Raw genomic sequence first — 16,777 nt, forward strand, 5'->3', positions numbered from 1 at the left:
TTAATAGAAGTGTTTCATACATAAATATCTCAGAAACCCATCAGCAAATGCTGGTTATCAATACTGCCATCCATCGTCAGTAGCACCAAACTTCACTTAAAAACACCATGAGAACCCCGAAACCAGAGATAATTTGTACAATAGCATGAGTAAATACTTCACTACAAAACTCCCAGTGAACCTTAATGTACTCTCCCAATTCATTTTAAATAAAGTCATTAGAAAACACATTTGCAGCGTCTTTTTAAAGTGGAATAAAACTTTTGACCTCAAAACAGAAACAGTGAAACATTCTTTATAATTTTGTCATTTTTTTGTTCGTCACTCTTTGGCTGCTAGCTCAGAGCTCTTATCACTCAGTGGGGAGTTAGACATCCTCGTAATCAGAAGATCCTCTGCTTTCATATGACGTCTTCTTTGTGTGGTTTGCTTAAAATAGAGAAATTAGCAGAAGCTCGAAAGAAGACAGTGCTGTTCTCATGTCTTTCTTATGTTCTAATTCTTATGTTCTGTTTCCAATTTAAGTTGTGATTTATGTAGATGTCAATGATTACTCGTTTCTCCCAGCAATTTTAATATATTTGGCAATGTGTGCTGTTTGGTGCTCCCAGTGTGTGCAAACATCTTCTGTTCTGGTATTATGTCATTCTGCCCTCTTGTACAAAGGACTGTCATTAAAAACAAGATGTTAACAGTTCTGGTTGGGTTTTTTTTGTCAATTTTTCTATTTCTTGATGCAATGTTTTCACTTGGTTAAAGGTCAGGACTGCCGGCAGCCCGGTTCAGTTCCTGGACTCCTCTTCTACGAAGCCATGCTATTATAATGGATGCAGTATGCTCTTTAGGATTGTTTTTCAGGAATATGCAAGGCCTTCCCTCTTCTGAATGGGAGCACATAGTGCTCTAAAACATTTGTGTACCTTTCAGCTGTTGTGGAGCCTTTCCAGATGTGTTTACCAGCATTAATGTATCTCCATTCCAACAAGCACTGCTCATCATTTCTAAACACAATTACAGATTTTTACGACGGCTGTCTGACTACAGAACTGTCTTCTACTTTGCCTCAATCCATTTTAAATGGGTTTTGGCTCAAAGAAAAAGAGAAAGTGATAATGTTTCTGAGGCAGGTTCATAAATAGTCTTTTTCTTTACATAATAAATCATTAACCTGCATTTGGAGATGGTGACACAAACCACCCACAGACAATGATTTCTGGAAGTGCTCCTAAACCAATGCAGTGAGATAAATCATTCCTGTTTTCAATGCAAGGCCACCTGAGGAACTGTCTTTGTGTGCGTGTGAGTGTGTGGAGGTGGGGGAAGGCGTCCAACAATTTCCAAAACGATGTCAAAAGTTCTAAAACATTTGTAGAATCTTGAACAGACTAATTGTATGTGACTTCAATTTCACTCCCCCAATCCTTATATTCAGTACAGTTGTAGATACTTTCATAAGTAAATGACACTGAATGAGTCAGGTGTGGAGGCATCATGACCTGCTCAACATTTAAACCACTGACAGGTGAATAACAATGATCATCTTCTTAATGGCTCCCTAGACTCAGCATTATTGTGGCTGTTACTCTCATATGTAGTACTCTCCCAAAATTTTCTGTAGACTTACATGGTATCAGCATCCTTTGACAGAAGCAGGCTTCCCCAGGAAGACTACGCACATGCTGCCATACTGAAATAATAGCTCCCTCTGAGCAAGGCTACAAAGAGTGCAAGGTTTTGACCATGTTTCCAACCTCCCAAAATCCTAATTCAGTATCCAGCAGAATAAATCCAAACAACTTAGGTCACTTTGAAAACACCCACTACCAATGCCCCACTTTCAAACATCACAGGATGGACTCAGACGTCAAGATCTTAAAAAAACTGGGAAGGGAATTTTAAAGTTGTGGTTTATTGGATGTGTGTATTTATGCCTGTAGTGTGTTTTGAGCATGACATGCTTAACAAATCACATTTAAGTGAGAAAGACTTTAAAGCACTGCTGTTACTCATCGGGCTCCAGTGTGTGTCATCTAATTGTTACTGAACACATTACCTAAAAGGAACCCAACTTTTGGCAGATAAAGTGTTTTGTGCTGATACTACTCTTTTATCATTTTTAGATGTAATGTGAATGAGCTATAATAGTTGCTGAGTTACGCATATTTTGTCCATTATATAGCCATTCTGTGGATTTCCAAAAGGATGGTTACCTCTTTTTGAAGCTTCTTCAGTTGATCCTCCATGGTCTGTATCTCCTGCATGTAATCCAATATCTGATCGCCTTTATCTTCCCTAAAACAACATGCAATCATCAGCACTGCAAATGCATTGTTTTTAACAATCTTTCTTATTTTGTCTTTGTGTTTGAGAGTACAATACAGCAGATAATGTTTGACAGAAATAAATACACTATTAAACATTTGACATGTTAAATGGATTTTTTAATCAAATACCTGAAATTTTCCTGCCTCGTTGCAAAATTTCAATTCATATTTGTACATTGCAAAGTGTGATTATATTTTCTACAATTCATGTCGACCTTTATCACAAAAAATCTGAAGAGGTTTTCCTGGTGTTTTTCTTTTTTTTATGGCTCATACACACACACACACACACACACTCACAGTTGTTGCTTGAGACGGCGGACCTTGGCCTTGCTGTCTGCCAGCTGGAGCGTCAGACCTTGAGGCGGCTCTTCATTGTGGCCACCCACGGGGCCTGTCATTGGATCAACTTGGCCTTCCCGCTCCCGACACAGCTCAGCTATCCTCTGGGAAGGAGGAAACAGATGAGCATGGATGTGACAGGGGGACAAAGAGAAAGGCATAATAGAAGATGTGGAGAAGAAAAACAGGCATAGAATAAGACCTCTCCTTAGAAATTACTTGGAAGCTTTTTGGGTATTTAAAACATACAGCGAGAGAGAGATATTTTATTTACACCTCAAATTAATGTGACCAGTATATCATCATACAATCAACATGAAAAAAAATAGGAGTTGATAACTTATAGATATTTATTACAAAAATGGCTGCTCATGTATGGATATCCTAACGTTTGTATCTTTAAATAGTAAGGCTTTGCTGTTGCAGAGCTGAGTATAATATTACTGTATTTAAGGTGAATTTTCTTGTCATTTTTCGTCATTTCCATTCCTGTATGAGTCATACTATCCTCCATCTGGCTGTAGATGTAGTATGTGGTAGAAAATCAACCTGGGGTATATATATATATATATATATATATATATATATATATATATATATATATATATATATATATATATATATATATATATATATATATATATATTGATTTATGCAGTTATTCATGCATTTAATATTTAATTATATTTTCTCTTATTCCAGCCTTTTAATAGTATTTGTTATTCCCTTAGATTTTTATTGTGTATATTTTGCTTTTATATCAATTAAAATAAATTAAGACTTAAGAGGTTAACAAGAGGGATAAAATACTCCAGATTTGTGGAGCTGCTGATCTTTCTGCATGGAGCAGTGGGAGTGTTGGGTGCCCTGCTCAAGGGCACTTCAGCTGTTTATAGAAATGAAAAGGGTAAGAACTGGTAATCCCATATTTAAGGGCACTAAACCAGTGATCTGTCAATTCAAAGCATGCATGATGTTTCTTTCTTTTCTGTTTTTGTTAAGACTGTTTTGAATAATACACAAATATTATAGCTACTTATTTTTGATATTTTGATTATATGCATGTCACCTCAATTACATGCAAATAGAAGTTGGCACCAAAACCTGAATGTACTCACATAGGTCTTGGCCAAAAAGCAACTAAGTATTCCTTGAAGGGTGTGCATGCATACCTCCAGCTGTGAGTCTCTCTGTGCCAGCAAGGCTTGGATCTGTTTGGCCATGGAGCTGAAGACAAGCTGTAAGTCTGCACCTTCGGCCTCCATCAGCTCCTCCCATTGAAGCGGCAGTACCACACGAGGATCCTGAGTAACCTGCAGCGAGGACAATTTCTTCCGTTTTTATGATAAAATCAATGTTAATCTGACACAAACGGCAGATCTGGGGACACACAATCCAGACAGTGCGATCACTCTATGAATATCAAGCACTTGTCTGGAATGCAAACAAAAAATATCTTCACATTCCCGTCTAGGGAATATGTCCAAAAATGCCCGACTAATGCATGCAAAACTAATGATCATGTTGACAGGTCTGAAATGTCCTCAGGTGGAAACCATATGAACAGGAAGCAGGAGGTGCATCCATCCTCGCAAGAAGAGTACCTCTTTGATTTATTACACTGTGGAACTTGGCATAAAAAAAGTCAGTGGGCAACACATTGTTGGTGAAAATAAGCCACACCGGTATGCAACATGCTGCTTTTGTAATGCTGGCAGTTATTCATGGGGTGGGTGTATTTTCAAAAGAGTGAGATTTGGCATTCATGACTTATTGGACAGGACCGCAGAGAGAGACAGCGAAGAGATGAAAGAAAGATGATGATGTGACAGAGGTGGAGGTGGAGAGGTGGACATAAAGGGTGGGGTATTCATCAACATGGGGTACCCAGAGGTCCTGACAAGGCTGCCAGCAGAATCATAAGAAGCTCATTTTCATACTTACTTGAAGCACCAATAGTAGCAATAATAGTTTCACTCTCTGCCTACAGGCCGACATTTAGGAAAGTCTTGGAAACTAAGATATTCTTGTAAATGTCTCCTGAGGACAGTATATCCTTCAGTTAAAGCTTTTTATATGTAAGGGAGGGGCCTGATTTAATTAATTCTGCACATACCTGCTGAATACAGCTGGCGATGGCTGCCTGGGTCTCAATGTGCAGAGACTGGATCTGTTGAATAAACGTTTCCTTCCTCTCACACTGCAGGAGGTTGAAAAGGGGGTTAAGTCTGTGTTTATATTCATAATAGATCAAAATATACAAACCCAATAATGTAAAGTTCAGAGGCTAATATACTAAATCTTATATGAAGATGTAAATATTCAATTAGCTTGATATGAGAAAGATATGCTGCCGCTCTATGAACTGACAGAGTAACAAATTTCTTTCTCTTTAGTTTGTTGTTTTTTTTAACAAATCTAAAATTGGATACAATTTGCTTCTTTTTATCAAACTACTCAAAATTCTCATTTATGACAAAGCAAAACAGAGTTTTGCAAAGTAGAGTTAATTTATTTAAAGTAAAAAATGAATACATCAAAATAATGAATAAGATCCAGAGTTCCTTTGTGGAGATGACAGAACTTTTTGTGCAGCACTTTATCAGGAATTTTCAACAAAAAAGTCAGATGGATTTAAATCCTCACTAAATGGTACATGACAGCACAATGGCAATTTGAAAAGAAAAAAAACATCAGATGTCTCTTAAACCAGAAGATGCCAAAATCTTCTGGTCTGTTCACGACAGTTTCCAACAGTAGCTGTTTTACAAAGTCAAAGTCTGCTTTATTGTCAACTCTGCAGCATGTAGAGGACAAACAGAGAACTGAAACTCTGGTTCTTTCAAATCTAGGTGGATAAAATATAAACATACAGGCCAATTAACAAAACAAAACAAACAAACTAAGTTAATAATAAATATAAAATGTAAATTACAGCCGGTGCAATCTACTTCCATCCACTAATAAAGCACAGTGAAAACAAATTTTTAAAAAGCTGAAACAAAAAATATTAAATGGGAAGGAAACCCATTTAGGGTCTATATATATATATATATATATATATATATATATATATATATATATATATATATATATATATATATATATATATATATATATAAACATCATTCATATAACTTCCATTCGCCTTTTTTTATTCACTCATTTCAAATGAAAATCAAAAACAGCAGTGTGTAAGGAGGGAGTTAGCATCATCGTATTTGAACCGTCTATGCAGTCAAACAAGACTAGGACTAAAAGAAAAATGAATGCAGCTAAAAAGCTAAATAAAATGCAACAGTATTTAGTGAAAACCTCTTCCAAGGTGTTCAGGATCTTGTAGTTAGTTGAGGGTCCACACGTAATTCATCTTCTGAAGCCATATCTACATGATTATTCAGCTATAAGGGGCTGGGATGAGAATCAGCACCTCCGAATCTGAGACCATGGTCCTCAGCCGGAATAGGGTGGATTGCCCTCTCCTGGTTGGGAGTGAAGTCCTGCCTCAAGTGGAGGAGTTTAAATATCTTGCAGTCTTGTTCACAAGAGAGAGAAGGATGGAGCGTCAGATCGACAGGCGGATCGGTGCGGCGTCTGCAGTGATGAGACTCTGTGCTTGTCTGTCAAGGTGAAGAAGGAACTGAGCCAAAAAGCAAAGCTCTCGATTTACCAGTCGATCTACGTTCCTACCCTCACCTATGGTCATGAGCTGTGGGTCGCGACCGAAAGAACAAGATCTGGCAAACAGGCAGCTGAAATGAGTTTCCTCCGCAGGGTGGCCAGGTTCTCCCTTAGAGATAGGGTGAGAAGCTCGGCCATTCAGAGAAGCTCAGAGTAGAGCCACTGCTCCTCCGCATCGAGAGGAGCCAGTTGAGGTGGCTCGGGCATCTGGTCGGGATGCCTCCTGGATGCCTCCCTGATGAGGTGTCACGAACACGTCCCTACGGGAGGAGACCCCGGGGGAGACCGAAGGACACAATGGAGGGATTATATCTTTTGGTTGGCCTGGGAATGGTTGTCCCCCCGCCGCAAGTTTAAGGTTTTTACGAGAAAAAGACAACTATGCGCCCTTTCATTTCTTTCATCTGTTTTAGTTTTTTCAACATTTTTCCTGAAAATTTTTTTTATTACTGAAACATTTAAAATAAACAACTCTAAAATTTAGGATTTTTCATCATACTGTTTTTCATTGCGAAGATATAAGGAGAAATAATTTAATCGACTTGTCTGAAGCATCACAAAAAGGTTTATATAAGGGAAATTTGTTTTATTTTATACACAAGTTACATAAAAGCAGTATTGTTATTTATTGGTCTTGGTATAATCACCCTGTGTGTGCGCGTGTGTGTGTGATCACCTGCACTGCACACCCCAGTAATAGCAGCAGCAGTCGCCTAAGCTCTTCCACAGCTGCCTCTGAGGACACAGGAATAACTGTCATCATCATCATTATCGTCATCATCTCCACCCCCTGTCGCCAGCCTCCTTATCATTATCACCTTAATGTGCTTCACAGATAGCCAAGATATGGACTCGTGCATAAAGTATAATCAGTTTTTCTTGCCTGCCGCTGATACGATCATGTTATCTTGTACCTGTTAGGGGGTCCTGCCCCAGTATGGCAACATTTGGAAGCGGCATCAATATTAGCTGCTGCAGGTCTTCCTGCGGTACAAAAAAAAAATGAATGGAAAGAGTTAAGTACAAAGATCTAGTCTCTGCTGTCATTTACCCACAGTGAGACTGGATGAGCAATAACAGCAAAACTTTCCACCACCCTGCTGCAGTTTGTTGTGTATACAAAAGATGAGGTGACTGATAAGAGTTTATTTGTTTAGTCTTCAAGGTGAATGAAGCTTTGCACAAATTGGATTTAATATAATACGGTATCTTAAATTTCAGCATTCTCTTGATTTAATCGAAACAAAGAAAACAGATTAGATGGATGACACCTGCAATAAAATCATTGAAGCGTTTTGGTCGTTTCCCCTGTGGCCAAAACATGTTGGTAATGTGGGTAATGGGACAGTAATCCAGACACATTAACAGAGTCACAAAGATCACTACAGACGTCATCCACAATCAGAACCTACTACAGGCAACAAACCATGCAGTCCTGCTTCCAAGTAGCACCGTGGAGTCTGATGCTTTCTTTCCTTCTTTCTTTCTTTCTTTTTCTTTCTTTCATTATTTCTTTCTTTCTTTCTTTCTTTTTTTTTTCCTTTTTTTCTCTCCGGATTTGTAAGTAAAAACATACTGCATAACAAAAATAGATAATTATGTTTACTGAGATTCCTGTGTCTATTAGATCATGACATATATTATATTATAAAGGGTTTAGCAACACCAGTCTGCTAGGGCTGCAGTCCTGCAAGTGTCAGGAGTTTCCCTGCTGCAGTACACCTGACACACAGATGATGTTGGCTGTTTAGGATTTCTGTAGTTTGCCACAAACTGACCGAAAAAGATAACAGTGGTTATGGTCTTCCAATGTAAAGGACACGAAAATCTACTACTTACGCAATGATTTGAGTCAGTTGTGTTGCAGCAGGGAAACTCCTAACCTTTGCAGGACTGTGGCCGTTGTTCAGGCCACAGCATATTTCAGTCTCAAATCAAGGTAATTACCATAACTTTTCAGAAATCACTGTATGATCACATCTGAAGCTTCAGAAAAAGCTTTTTGGTGTTTGTTCATTTCTGATCCAATTTAATTCAATTCAATTCAATTCAATTCAATTCAATTCAATTCAGCCATATTTGTATAACACCACTTCACAACAGTGTCATCTCAGGGGACTTTACAGACACAGCAATTTAAGCCAATTCATGATAAATTGCCTAGCAAAGAGAAACCAACAGATTGCATTGAATCTTGACTTCGATCCAATCCCCCATCCTGAGCATGCATGAAGTGAAAGTAAAATGAGGGCTTTGAAAAAACAATCCTTGCTGAAGCCATTAAACGTTTCACCTTTATCAGAGGCAGAATAAACCCTGAATTGTGGATGCTTCTTATGTGATTCAGTTCTATAACCCTTCTAACATATTTTAGAGTAAATGGGGAGTTTCAGGACGAGCAGAAGGTCCAACACTGGTCAGCTTGTTTCAGCAAGTTGTAAATTGTGCTTTGAGCTCTTGGACAAATCTCCTGGCACTCTTAGATGACACTGAATCAAGCAGGACTGCAGACGTCTCAGACATTCTCCATCCAAAAACCTGGCCTCTCTGGCAATAAGCAAGTATTTATCATATGGATCTGCAGAGCTGGGCTCCTCCAACATTCCCGTCTAGTCCAGCAGAAGTGTAGCAGGTGAGCTTCATATTACTTATTACTTTATTTGGTTAAAAACTCAGGACACACCATAAGAGCCTTTATGTTAATTAGAAATATTTTTGTCAAGAAGCCACACATTGATGTTGGCTAGCTCCTTTCCCAACTGCTCTGGACTTCTGTTCATATCCTTCTGCAGTCCATCAACACAAACTCACAAGAGTGTAGTAGCAAGTTACAATTACAGCTCTCTTTCAGTTGCTTACTGTAATTTATAAACTGTCCAGCAGGCAAGGCAGTGTACCAAGAAAAAAGGACTTTTTTCAGCAACTGGCATGTGCAGCCAACCTTAAATTTCTGCTCCTTCAGGGCACACTAGATAATAGCCCCTGCTGCTATGACATAGTCATTGAGCAGCTCATGGTTCTTGATGCCAAATAGACTGAAGATTACACAGACTGAAAATTATATAGCTTGTTGTTGTTGTTGTTGGCATGTTAATGCCCTGCATCGAACACTCCCTGTCTGGCAGTACAGCCAAGATACACATACAGTACAGGGTCATGTTTGCTCCAATCTTTCCTGCACTATAATTTATACATCATCATCTCATACGGTAATATAACCCACCAAAATACATAAGACAGTAATATGAGCAATGCACATTAGAATTATATGTCATCTCCAGGCTAGTTTAGAAGTGGTTAGGACAGCAGTTGTAAAATCAAACGTCAACCTACAGACAGCTGTAAAAGTGAACTTGTTACCATGGTGAACATCCCTGTAAATACCATTTCCTTCTCCTTACTTACAGGAAAAGGAAGGAATGAAAAACATTTAGTGCTTTTGTGAATCTGAGAAAAGAAGAGGAAGAACAATCTATACAACCGTCCTGAATTTGGAAGGAATATATCAATCAGGCTGCTGGCAGCATTTGTGGAGAAAACTAAAAGCCATCTGACACATTATCTTTTCCAAAATTCTTCTTTGTGCATCATTTTCTCAGGACTTGCTTTCACTTCACCCACTTGTTTTTTCTTTTCTTATTATATTTTCTGTTTCCTTTTGCTCTTGAATGAACCAGATTACTTTAAAAATAATTTATTGAGTGTTCAACCACCTTCAAATGTTTCATGGTTTACTGAGGACAGGGACCTTTAAAGGGCCAACAAATCAAAAGTCAGGTGACATTAACATTTAAAATCCCATTTGCAGAAGGTTAGAGTGTAACTTTGTGGATGAGTGGCATTATAGGCTTTACATGGATTCCAAAAATGGGACATTTTTTAAAAACAGGAGAGGAGAATACCAGGCAGTGTTTCAGTATAAAATTGAACAGAACAAGTCCAATAGTACTGAATAAAAAAAAACTACCAAAGAATTCAGCAAATAACTTTCAGACTAATTTTAAATTACGCTTTGACAGTAAATATAATTTGATCACATCTTCACACCTGATCATCTTCATTTAGCTCAGCTGCTGCATCTGAGAAGCTGAGATCACAGCAGAGAAAATGAAGCTTTCCTGTGGTACACACTGTTTCTGTTACTTAACTGTAGCTCATTGTGCCTTTGAGTTGCACACACTTTCATTAATATATACACAGCAAAACTGCATGAGTGGGAAGTAAAACTGTGGTCTATGTTGAACTAAACATCCAGGATAAGAGTGGAGCTAATTCTGAGTACACCTGGTGAAACTCTGGTGTGACTGATATGAGATTTCCAGTTACTGCCAGTGTCTTCTGAGGCTGTGAGCTTTCAAGGCACATTAGTGACTCACTGAAAATTAGGAAGTGAATCCTTGTAGACTCGTGTTCTTATGCTTTGTGACATGTTAAGTGGTGCATGTTCAGTCCACCTGACTTGTGCTCTCTGATGCTTTCTATGCTGAGAACAGAGGCTTTGGAATCCTCCTCCGGGGAAAGAATTGTGTCATTTCCTCAAATGCCACAGGCGCCTACCACACATGTTATGAAATGCATGATACTGAGAAGTATTTGAGAGATTTTTTTTATTCTCTAGCCTTTAACCACAGCCTCAGCAAAGAAAACTCAGCTTACAACTCCTCCACTTTTTCCTCACCCTATTTGCCTGATAATAAGCAGGGGCATGTCTGCTGAGGATGGAAATGTTCTGTGTTTTCATCTCTTTCGTGCAAATTCTCTGTCACCCCCTCACATACACTGCAAACTTTATACAATATCCCCGGGCAAAATATTCATGTTGTGACTGATAGTTAAGCTTCATCTTGTTCTCTGTTTTTAGCACCTTAAAGCTACGCAATGGCTTCTTCTTCCTTCCTCTGTCACTCCCTCTTTCTCACCATGTGGTGTGGCCAGAAGTTATGTTTTAGAAGGATATTTCAGCATTTCTATAAAACCTTTCCGCTGCTATTTCTGTCTGTCAAAAAATTGATTGCAATGTTTATGCACTAGCTGTATATACCATTGAGGTGATTACGGTTATTCAAGACAGCTGGAGGAGCTCAGTCAAGACTACTAAAGACAAAGTATTTAAGGTAATAATAACAATAATAATGCTCATCATCATCATCATCATCATCATCATCATCATTATCATCGTCATCATCACAAATTAAACAGGCAAACAACAGCCCCATGAAACCTTGTCTGCAAAGTGACCGTCCATACCGTATCATGTCACCCATGAATGTGAATAGTTTAACTGTTACTGAAAAGAAATTATGGCTTACACCTTCCACCAGAGGTTCAGAACTATACTAATTTTGTTATTATTGATTCCTTATATACTTTTATATCTATAATTTTCCTCAAGGAACTGATAAAGTATTGTTCTTCTTTCATTTAGTTTTATTATCAATATCTATGTATCTAGAAGGTGTTCTTTGCAAAGCAATGACAAAATAATTAATTAATAGCTAGTCTTCCACAAGTCTTTTGTATAAATTCATGAAAATTAAAATTAACAGAAAACTCAAAAACTTTAGCTTCTTGCAATCTTGCAGCACATTGACCATAAAGCTTGTGTGCATGTAATAATAGGGAACCATAAGATTCAGTAGCTTTGGAGAATTAGTCAAAAAGAAATATCAGTCAAAAATGACTTTCACATCAAGAAATGTTTGGGTAACAACCTAACTCCTAAGGAAATATTTAGCAGCAGTGAATGTTTCACTGTGTTCACAGTTTTTCTAACTTTGTCTGCATTTTCTTTGAAGCTGGAAAGGTAGTGAATTGTACACTCGGTTAATCAAAGGCTTTGCAAATGAAATCAGCTGCCAGCTTCAGCTGGAAACGGGTTGATGAGAGTGCTGAAGGTGAAGCAGCGCAGTGAAGCTGCTGGCTATAAAACCAAACGATGAGCTGTAATACATAAAGCCCTGCGGGACTGAGGGGGAACAAAGCTGAATGACAATCCTATGAGGTTTGCCACTTCCACTGATATTTTTCATGTTACATATAGTCATGCAATTTACTTTCTTACAAACTGGCAATCACAAATGATCTGATATACTGTACAGCCTATTACTTATAACCAAACGATATTATTGATGGGTAGGTTGTTTACTTTTCCTTAATCAAATTAAAATGTCATGAAATTAAAATAACTGTTCGTGTGTGATCACAGGGTTTCATCTGAGGCAGTCAACAATCATTGCTGTCTCAAAGTAAAGTGGAAAAGTAGAATACATTGGTACTGTTGTCATTCATTTATTCCTGACATTCATGGAATGCTCTGTTGACTCACTGCAAATCATCTTGATTTCCCTCCTGATGATTCAATCTAACAGTTTAATCTCTTCCTTCACCCCCAGAGGAAAGCCCCCTACCTGGTAGAAGGCTCTGAGGTGTCGATTTAAAATAGAGAAGTTCTGGACTCGCAGCATGTGGTCATCTTTCTCGCTGTCATACAGCCGCTCCACCTTGGGGTTTGGATCTCTGGGCAAACACAGAAGAAAAAAAAAACCAAAACATTGTGAGGTGTCAACCGCAACTTGATCAAACAGCACCAGCACCCTGTCTCTGCAGATGAAAAAATCTTATGCAACAGTTTATTTAAGCAGAAAGTGAATAAAATCTTAATGAGTCCGAGAGGCAGGCAGCGAGAGTCCACATGCCATTATTTGCTAAAATAGCATGGCTTAGGCCAGACCAAATTAACCAGCTGCTCGGCAAATACTGAGATCTTGTCTCGTCTGATAGCAAAGAAAATTCTTTCTCCTGAGGATAAGAAATTCACTATAAATGACTAACAAGATGGCATATGTGCAAAGAATGTATTTCATGATTTACTAGAAATTAGTGTGTCATACACAAAGGCAATCTTTCCACACAAACTGCAGAACAATAGGAGGTTATGAAAGGGAGCGTGATAAATGTTACATCACATTTTATGTGAGGAAAGAACATTAAGATTCTGCTGCCATGCTTGCAACTCCGAGGCTGCGCGGTGGCACAGGGAATAAGAGAGCAGCAGCCTGTGATAATGAGTGTGTCTACCATCTTGGTTTAGTGTTTCAGGTTGTAAACATTAGTTAATAAGAAATATACACATGCAGGGATCATTTATAAGACAGGTATTTCTATATGTGACAGACTCTTTAATCCGTACAAAACGTTATTATTGGGGTTTGTTTGTTTTTTAAATGCATGTTACAGGTATGAACATTTTCACAGGACTGGATCCAGCAGAGTGTTTCTAACATTTGGCCAGTCACAGTAAAATATTGATACTTATTACACCTGCCGCGTATTTGTTGTGGCCATGACCATCTATTCCAAGAAATTACATCGGCAGGCTGAATATTAAAACTTCCAGTTTGCTTTGACAATATGTTAACTGACTATGTGTGTCTTCATGGCTGCAGTGGCACTACACCTAAGCACCAGTAAGCAGTTTACAACCTTTACAAAACTACCAGGTGCAACACTAGAGTAGAAGTCCAAAAGCAATGCAACACCTAATTTGAGCCTTTGGAGCAAGCTGTGGACCTCAGTGTGTCAGGAGAAGCAGAGTATGCTTGACCCTGTTATTGTCGCTGTTATATAGGAGTCACTTCAGCTTAAAGTGAACTATTATTCACTCGAGGACAGTCCATGAGTTTGCTGACTGCATGACTGGGATCACATGTATAAAACAAACCCATGCCAAAACAGAGAACAGGACAACTTGAATTACAACACACACAGAAGAAGAGTGAGCTTCCTCTGTTTGTGAAACCAAAAAAAAAAAGACAAAAACAAATGACACCTCTATAGCTTTGCATAGTAAGTACTTCTTTGTTGTTCTCAAGGTTCAGACTATTTTACACTAATCCTTGACATCTGTGTTGAATATTCTGCATCTGTATCATCAACTAACAAGGAAGGCAACAATAATTTAAAGCACTATAATTCTAAGGGGTTTCAAGTGTCATTTCAGTTTATTTTAAGCTTTATTTCCACCAGTATGTTTTGTTGTTTTGTCTCCATAAAAACTGAAATACAAACAATAACATCACTGATGGTATATTAACTCAGCTAAAATGGTGTCACTGAAATCCAAGATCAAGTGTGTGAAGCCTGGTGTTGACATTCCCAACAACAGGGCTGCATTTTAAAGACAATAACCTTCCCTCCCTTTAGACACCATTCATTGTTGCCCTCTTTTATCTTAGCTATCTGTTACAAAGAGGACTGCAATAATCCTTCCCCAATCTAAATGCAAGCTAGTTTTTACATGTCTTATTACAAATAACAAATTCATGTTTGTAAAACCTCCTAAATTTCCAGAACGATCTTGGTTTTTATCACTTTACCAAACTCTAAAGTCTAAATGGGGACCAATCAGAAATTTTCATTCAAATAAATAGGTGTTTTCTCTGCGCTTGCTGTCAAATGTAAAATGTGTTCATGGGTATAACGTGGCCTGGTTGGCAGCAATCACTGCCATGGATAGTACAGTTTTATTAACACCTAATCTATTTACCAGGGTGTTCTGTCTTAATGCCTTTTAAAGGTTTTCATTCAAAAAAGTACCTTAGAGTTGAACTAAAAATATGTTGTGGTGTTATTAACGTATTACGACAATAATAATTAAAATCTATGGTTAATTTTTGCATTGAAGTGCTGGATTGAATTGCTTGCTTTTAAAAATATTTTTTAGTATTTTTAATAAGTGAAAAAAGTTGATCAAACTCGCTTTTATTTCTTCTCATTGTGCTCACTTGTTACTGCAGCCTGTCCATAGCTGCAAGGCAATGAAGCAAGAAAATCTTTATTAATCTTACATGATCCTCATGACCTGATTGAGGAAAATCCCATTGGTTAGTCTCATGTAACGGTCTCGGGCACCCTGGGACACTGAGTTCACTTCCATGTACTGGCTGTAGAGCTGGACTCCATCCTCACTCTCCACCATATTCTCAAACAGCTGAGCCTGCAAGAGACCAGGGGAGATTGATCAAAAGCAAGGAAAGGGAGACATGGGTACAGAAAATAGAAACAGAAAGAGCAGGACAACGAATGAGATGGTATGGGGTAAACAGTTTTACACAGGAAGCCACTTGAGTTGGTGCACCTGTCCGAACAGGTGGGATCTGTGCTCTCACACTGGGAAGCACTTCACAGTGACAGGCAGCCAAGCAGAGCTGGAGCCAAGGTCTCTCTCAGCTAAGACAAGCTGTGCCAAAGCAAACTGCAATATAATGAGGTTTTCCCCCCACCTGCACCTTTCTAAAAACTGCAATGTTTCTAACACGCAGACTCAGGTAAGACTGAGCAGCTCCAGCCCTGGTGTGACAGGGAGTTAGAGATGGATATAACACACAAGAACCAGGGCAGAAACTCTCATCTCAGTGCCTTTAAGCAAATAATAAGCAACTTCCAGCTTTGGGCATCCTGGCTTCTCACAGAAATGTTTATTGGAAGAGGACAACAACCAATGAGAACATTTGCACAAGGTTCAGCTCAGGATCACAATATAGGTTATCTTAAATGCTGCTCAACGACCAGAGGGGTTGAAATCCTCTGAAGCTTCACATGTGGAAATGCCAGCCGGAAATTCACTTACAGATCCAACAAATCCTCAAGTGATTTCAGGAAGACTATATTTTCTCCAACGCACTGAAGATAAGTTTGTGTTATTTTCCTATTCAAATCAGCCCAAGGACACGGAAGTGTGAAGGCTAAGCTGGTCATGAAGAGGCAAGGGAAGCTGCCAAAAGGAGAAGTAGTGTTTGCCTCTCTCTGCACAGTAGCAAGAAGGCAGATCAGGGCCTTTTTAAATCATTTATTCGACTCTTACTTTTATATTCATTAAATATTTTATATTTTACGCACTAAAATATATAAGTATTACTCAATATAAACAACAGGCCAATGTGCTGTTTATGTACACTAACCAAGGGCGGAGTCTACCTAGTTTTTTACATCACTTTTACATGTTTTACACCCGTCATTTTGCTTCTAGAAATGACTTTCAAACTCAACGTGACAAATGATAAATGACATACCCACTGTGCCAGCGCACTTCCCATGAATTCCTCTATTATCTCCTTAATGTTGGAGTCCATTGTTGAGTTACGAGAGCTGCGGAACACTGCAGTGGACAACTAATTACAAAAACTTGTCAAGACTGTGTTTTTTTTTCTGTAAATCAAAGAGCGAGTATCCATCTTGTGTCAAGTGAAGCAGTTTGACATGTCAGTGGCCCTTCCCCTCCCTCCACCGCGCTATCTCTTCCTCTACAGCCTGTGTGTGTGACTGTTAGTTTCATTGTAAAACCGCACCGGAATTTCTCAAAACGCACATGTTCCGTTTTTTGTTTTTTGTTTTTAAGTAAGGGGGGAAAAAAGAAACACGCTTCACACGTC

At 38.5% G+C, this 16,777-nt stretch overlaps 1 protein-coding gene across 1 annotated transcript in view; it reads right to left on the reverse strand.

Moving 5' to 3' along the window:
• ccdc88b (coiled-coil domain containing 88B) overlaps positions 1-16,480 on the reverse strand; it is a gene marked incomplete at its 3' end in the record, with an annotated part of 47,444 nt that extends 30,964 nt beyond the window's left edge. Inside the window, exons 1-9 of the mRNA XM_079250097.1 lie at positions 16,418-16,480; positions 15,194-15,342; positions 12,755-12,863; positions 7,262-7,331; positions 7,024-7,082; positions 4,783-4,866; positions 3,839-3,979; positions 2,625-2,770; positions 2,211-2,292 (exon numbers count right to left, since the gene is read on the reverse strand). Of these exons, the coding sequence (XP_079106223.1) occupies positions 2,211-2,292; positions 2,625-2,770; positions 3,839-3,979; positions 4,783-4,866; positions 7,024-7,082; positions 7,262-7,331; positions 12,755-12,863; positions 15,194-15,342; positions 16,418-16,477 (900 nt within the window). The 5' untranslated portion in view covers positions 16,478-16,480. The remainder of the gene's footprint in view (positions 1-2,210; positions 2,293-2,624; positions 2,771-3,838; positions 3,980-4,782; positions 4,867-7,023; positions 7,083-7,261; positions 7,332-12,754; positions 12,864-15,193; positions 15,343-16,417) is intronic.
• Between the last annotated feature and the right edge of the window lie 297 nt (positions 16,481-16,777).

Source organism: Telmatherina bonti (genome assembly GCF_933228915.1).
Source record: "Telmatherina bonti genome assembly, chromosome: 12".
NCBI classification, from domain to species: domain Eukaryota; kingdom Metazoa; phylum Chordata; class Actinopteri; order Atheriniformes; family Telmatherinidae; genus Telmatherina; species Telmatherina bonti.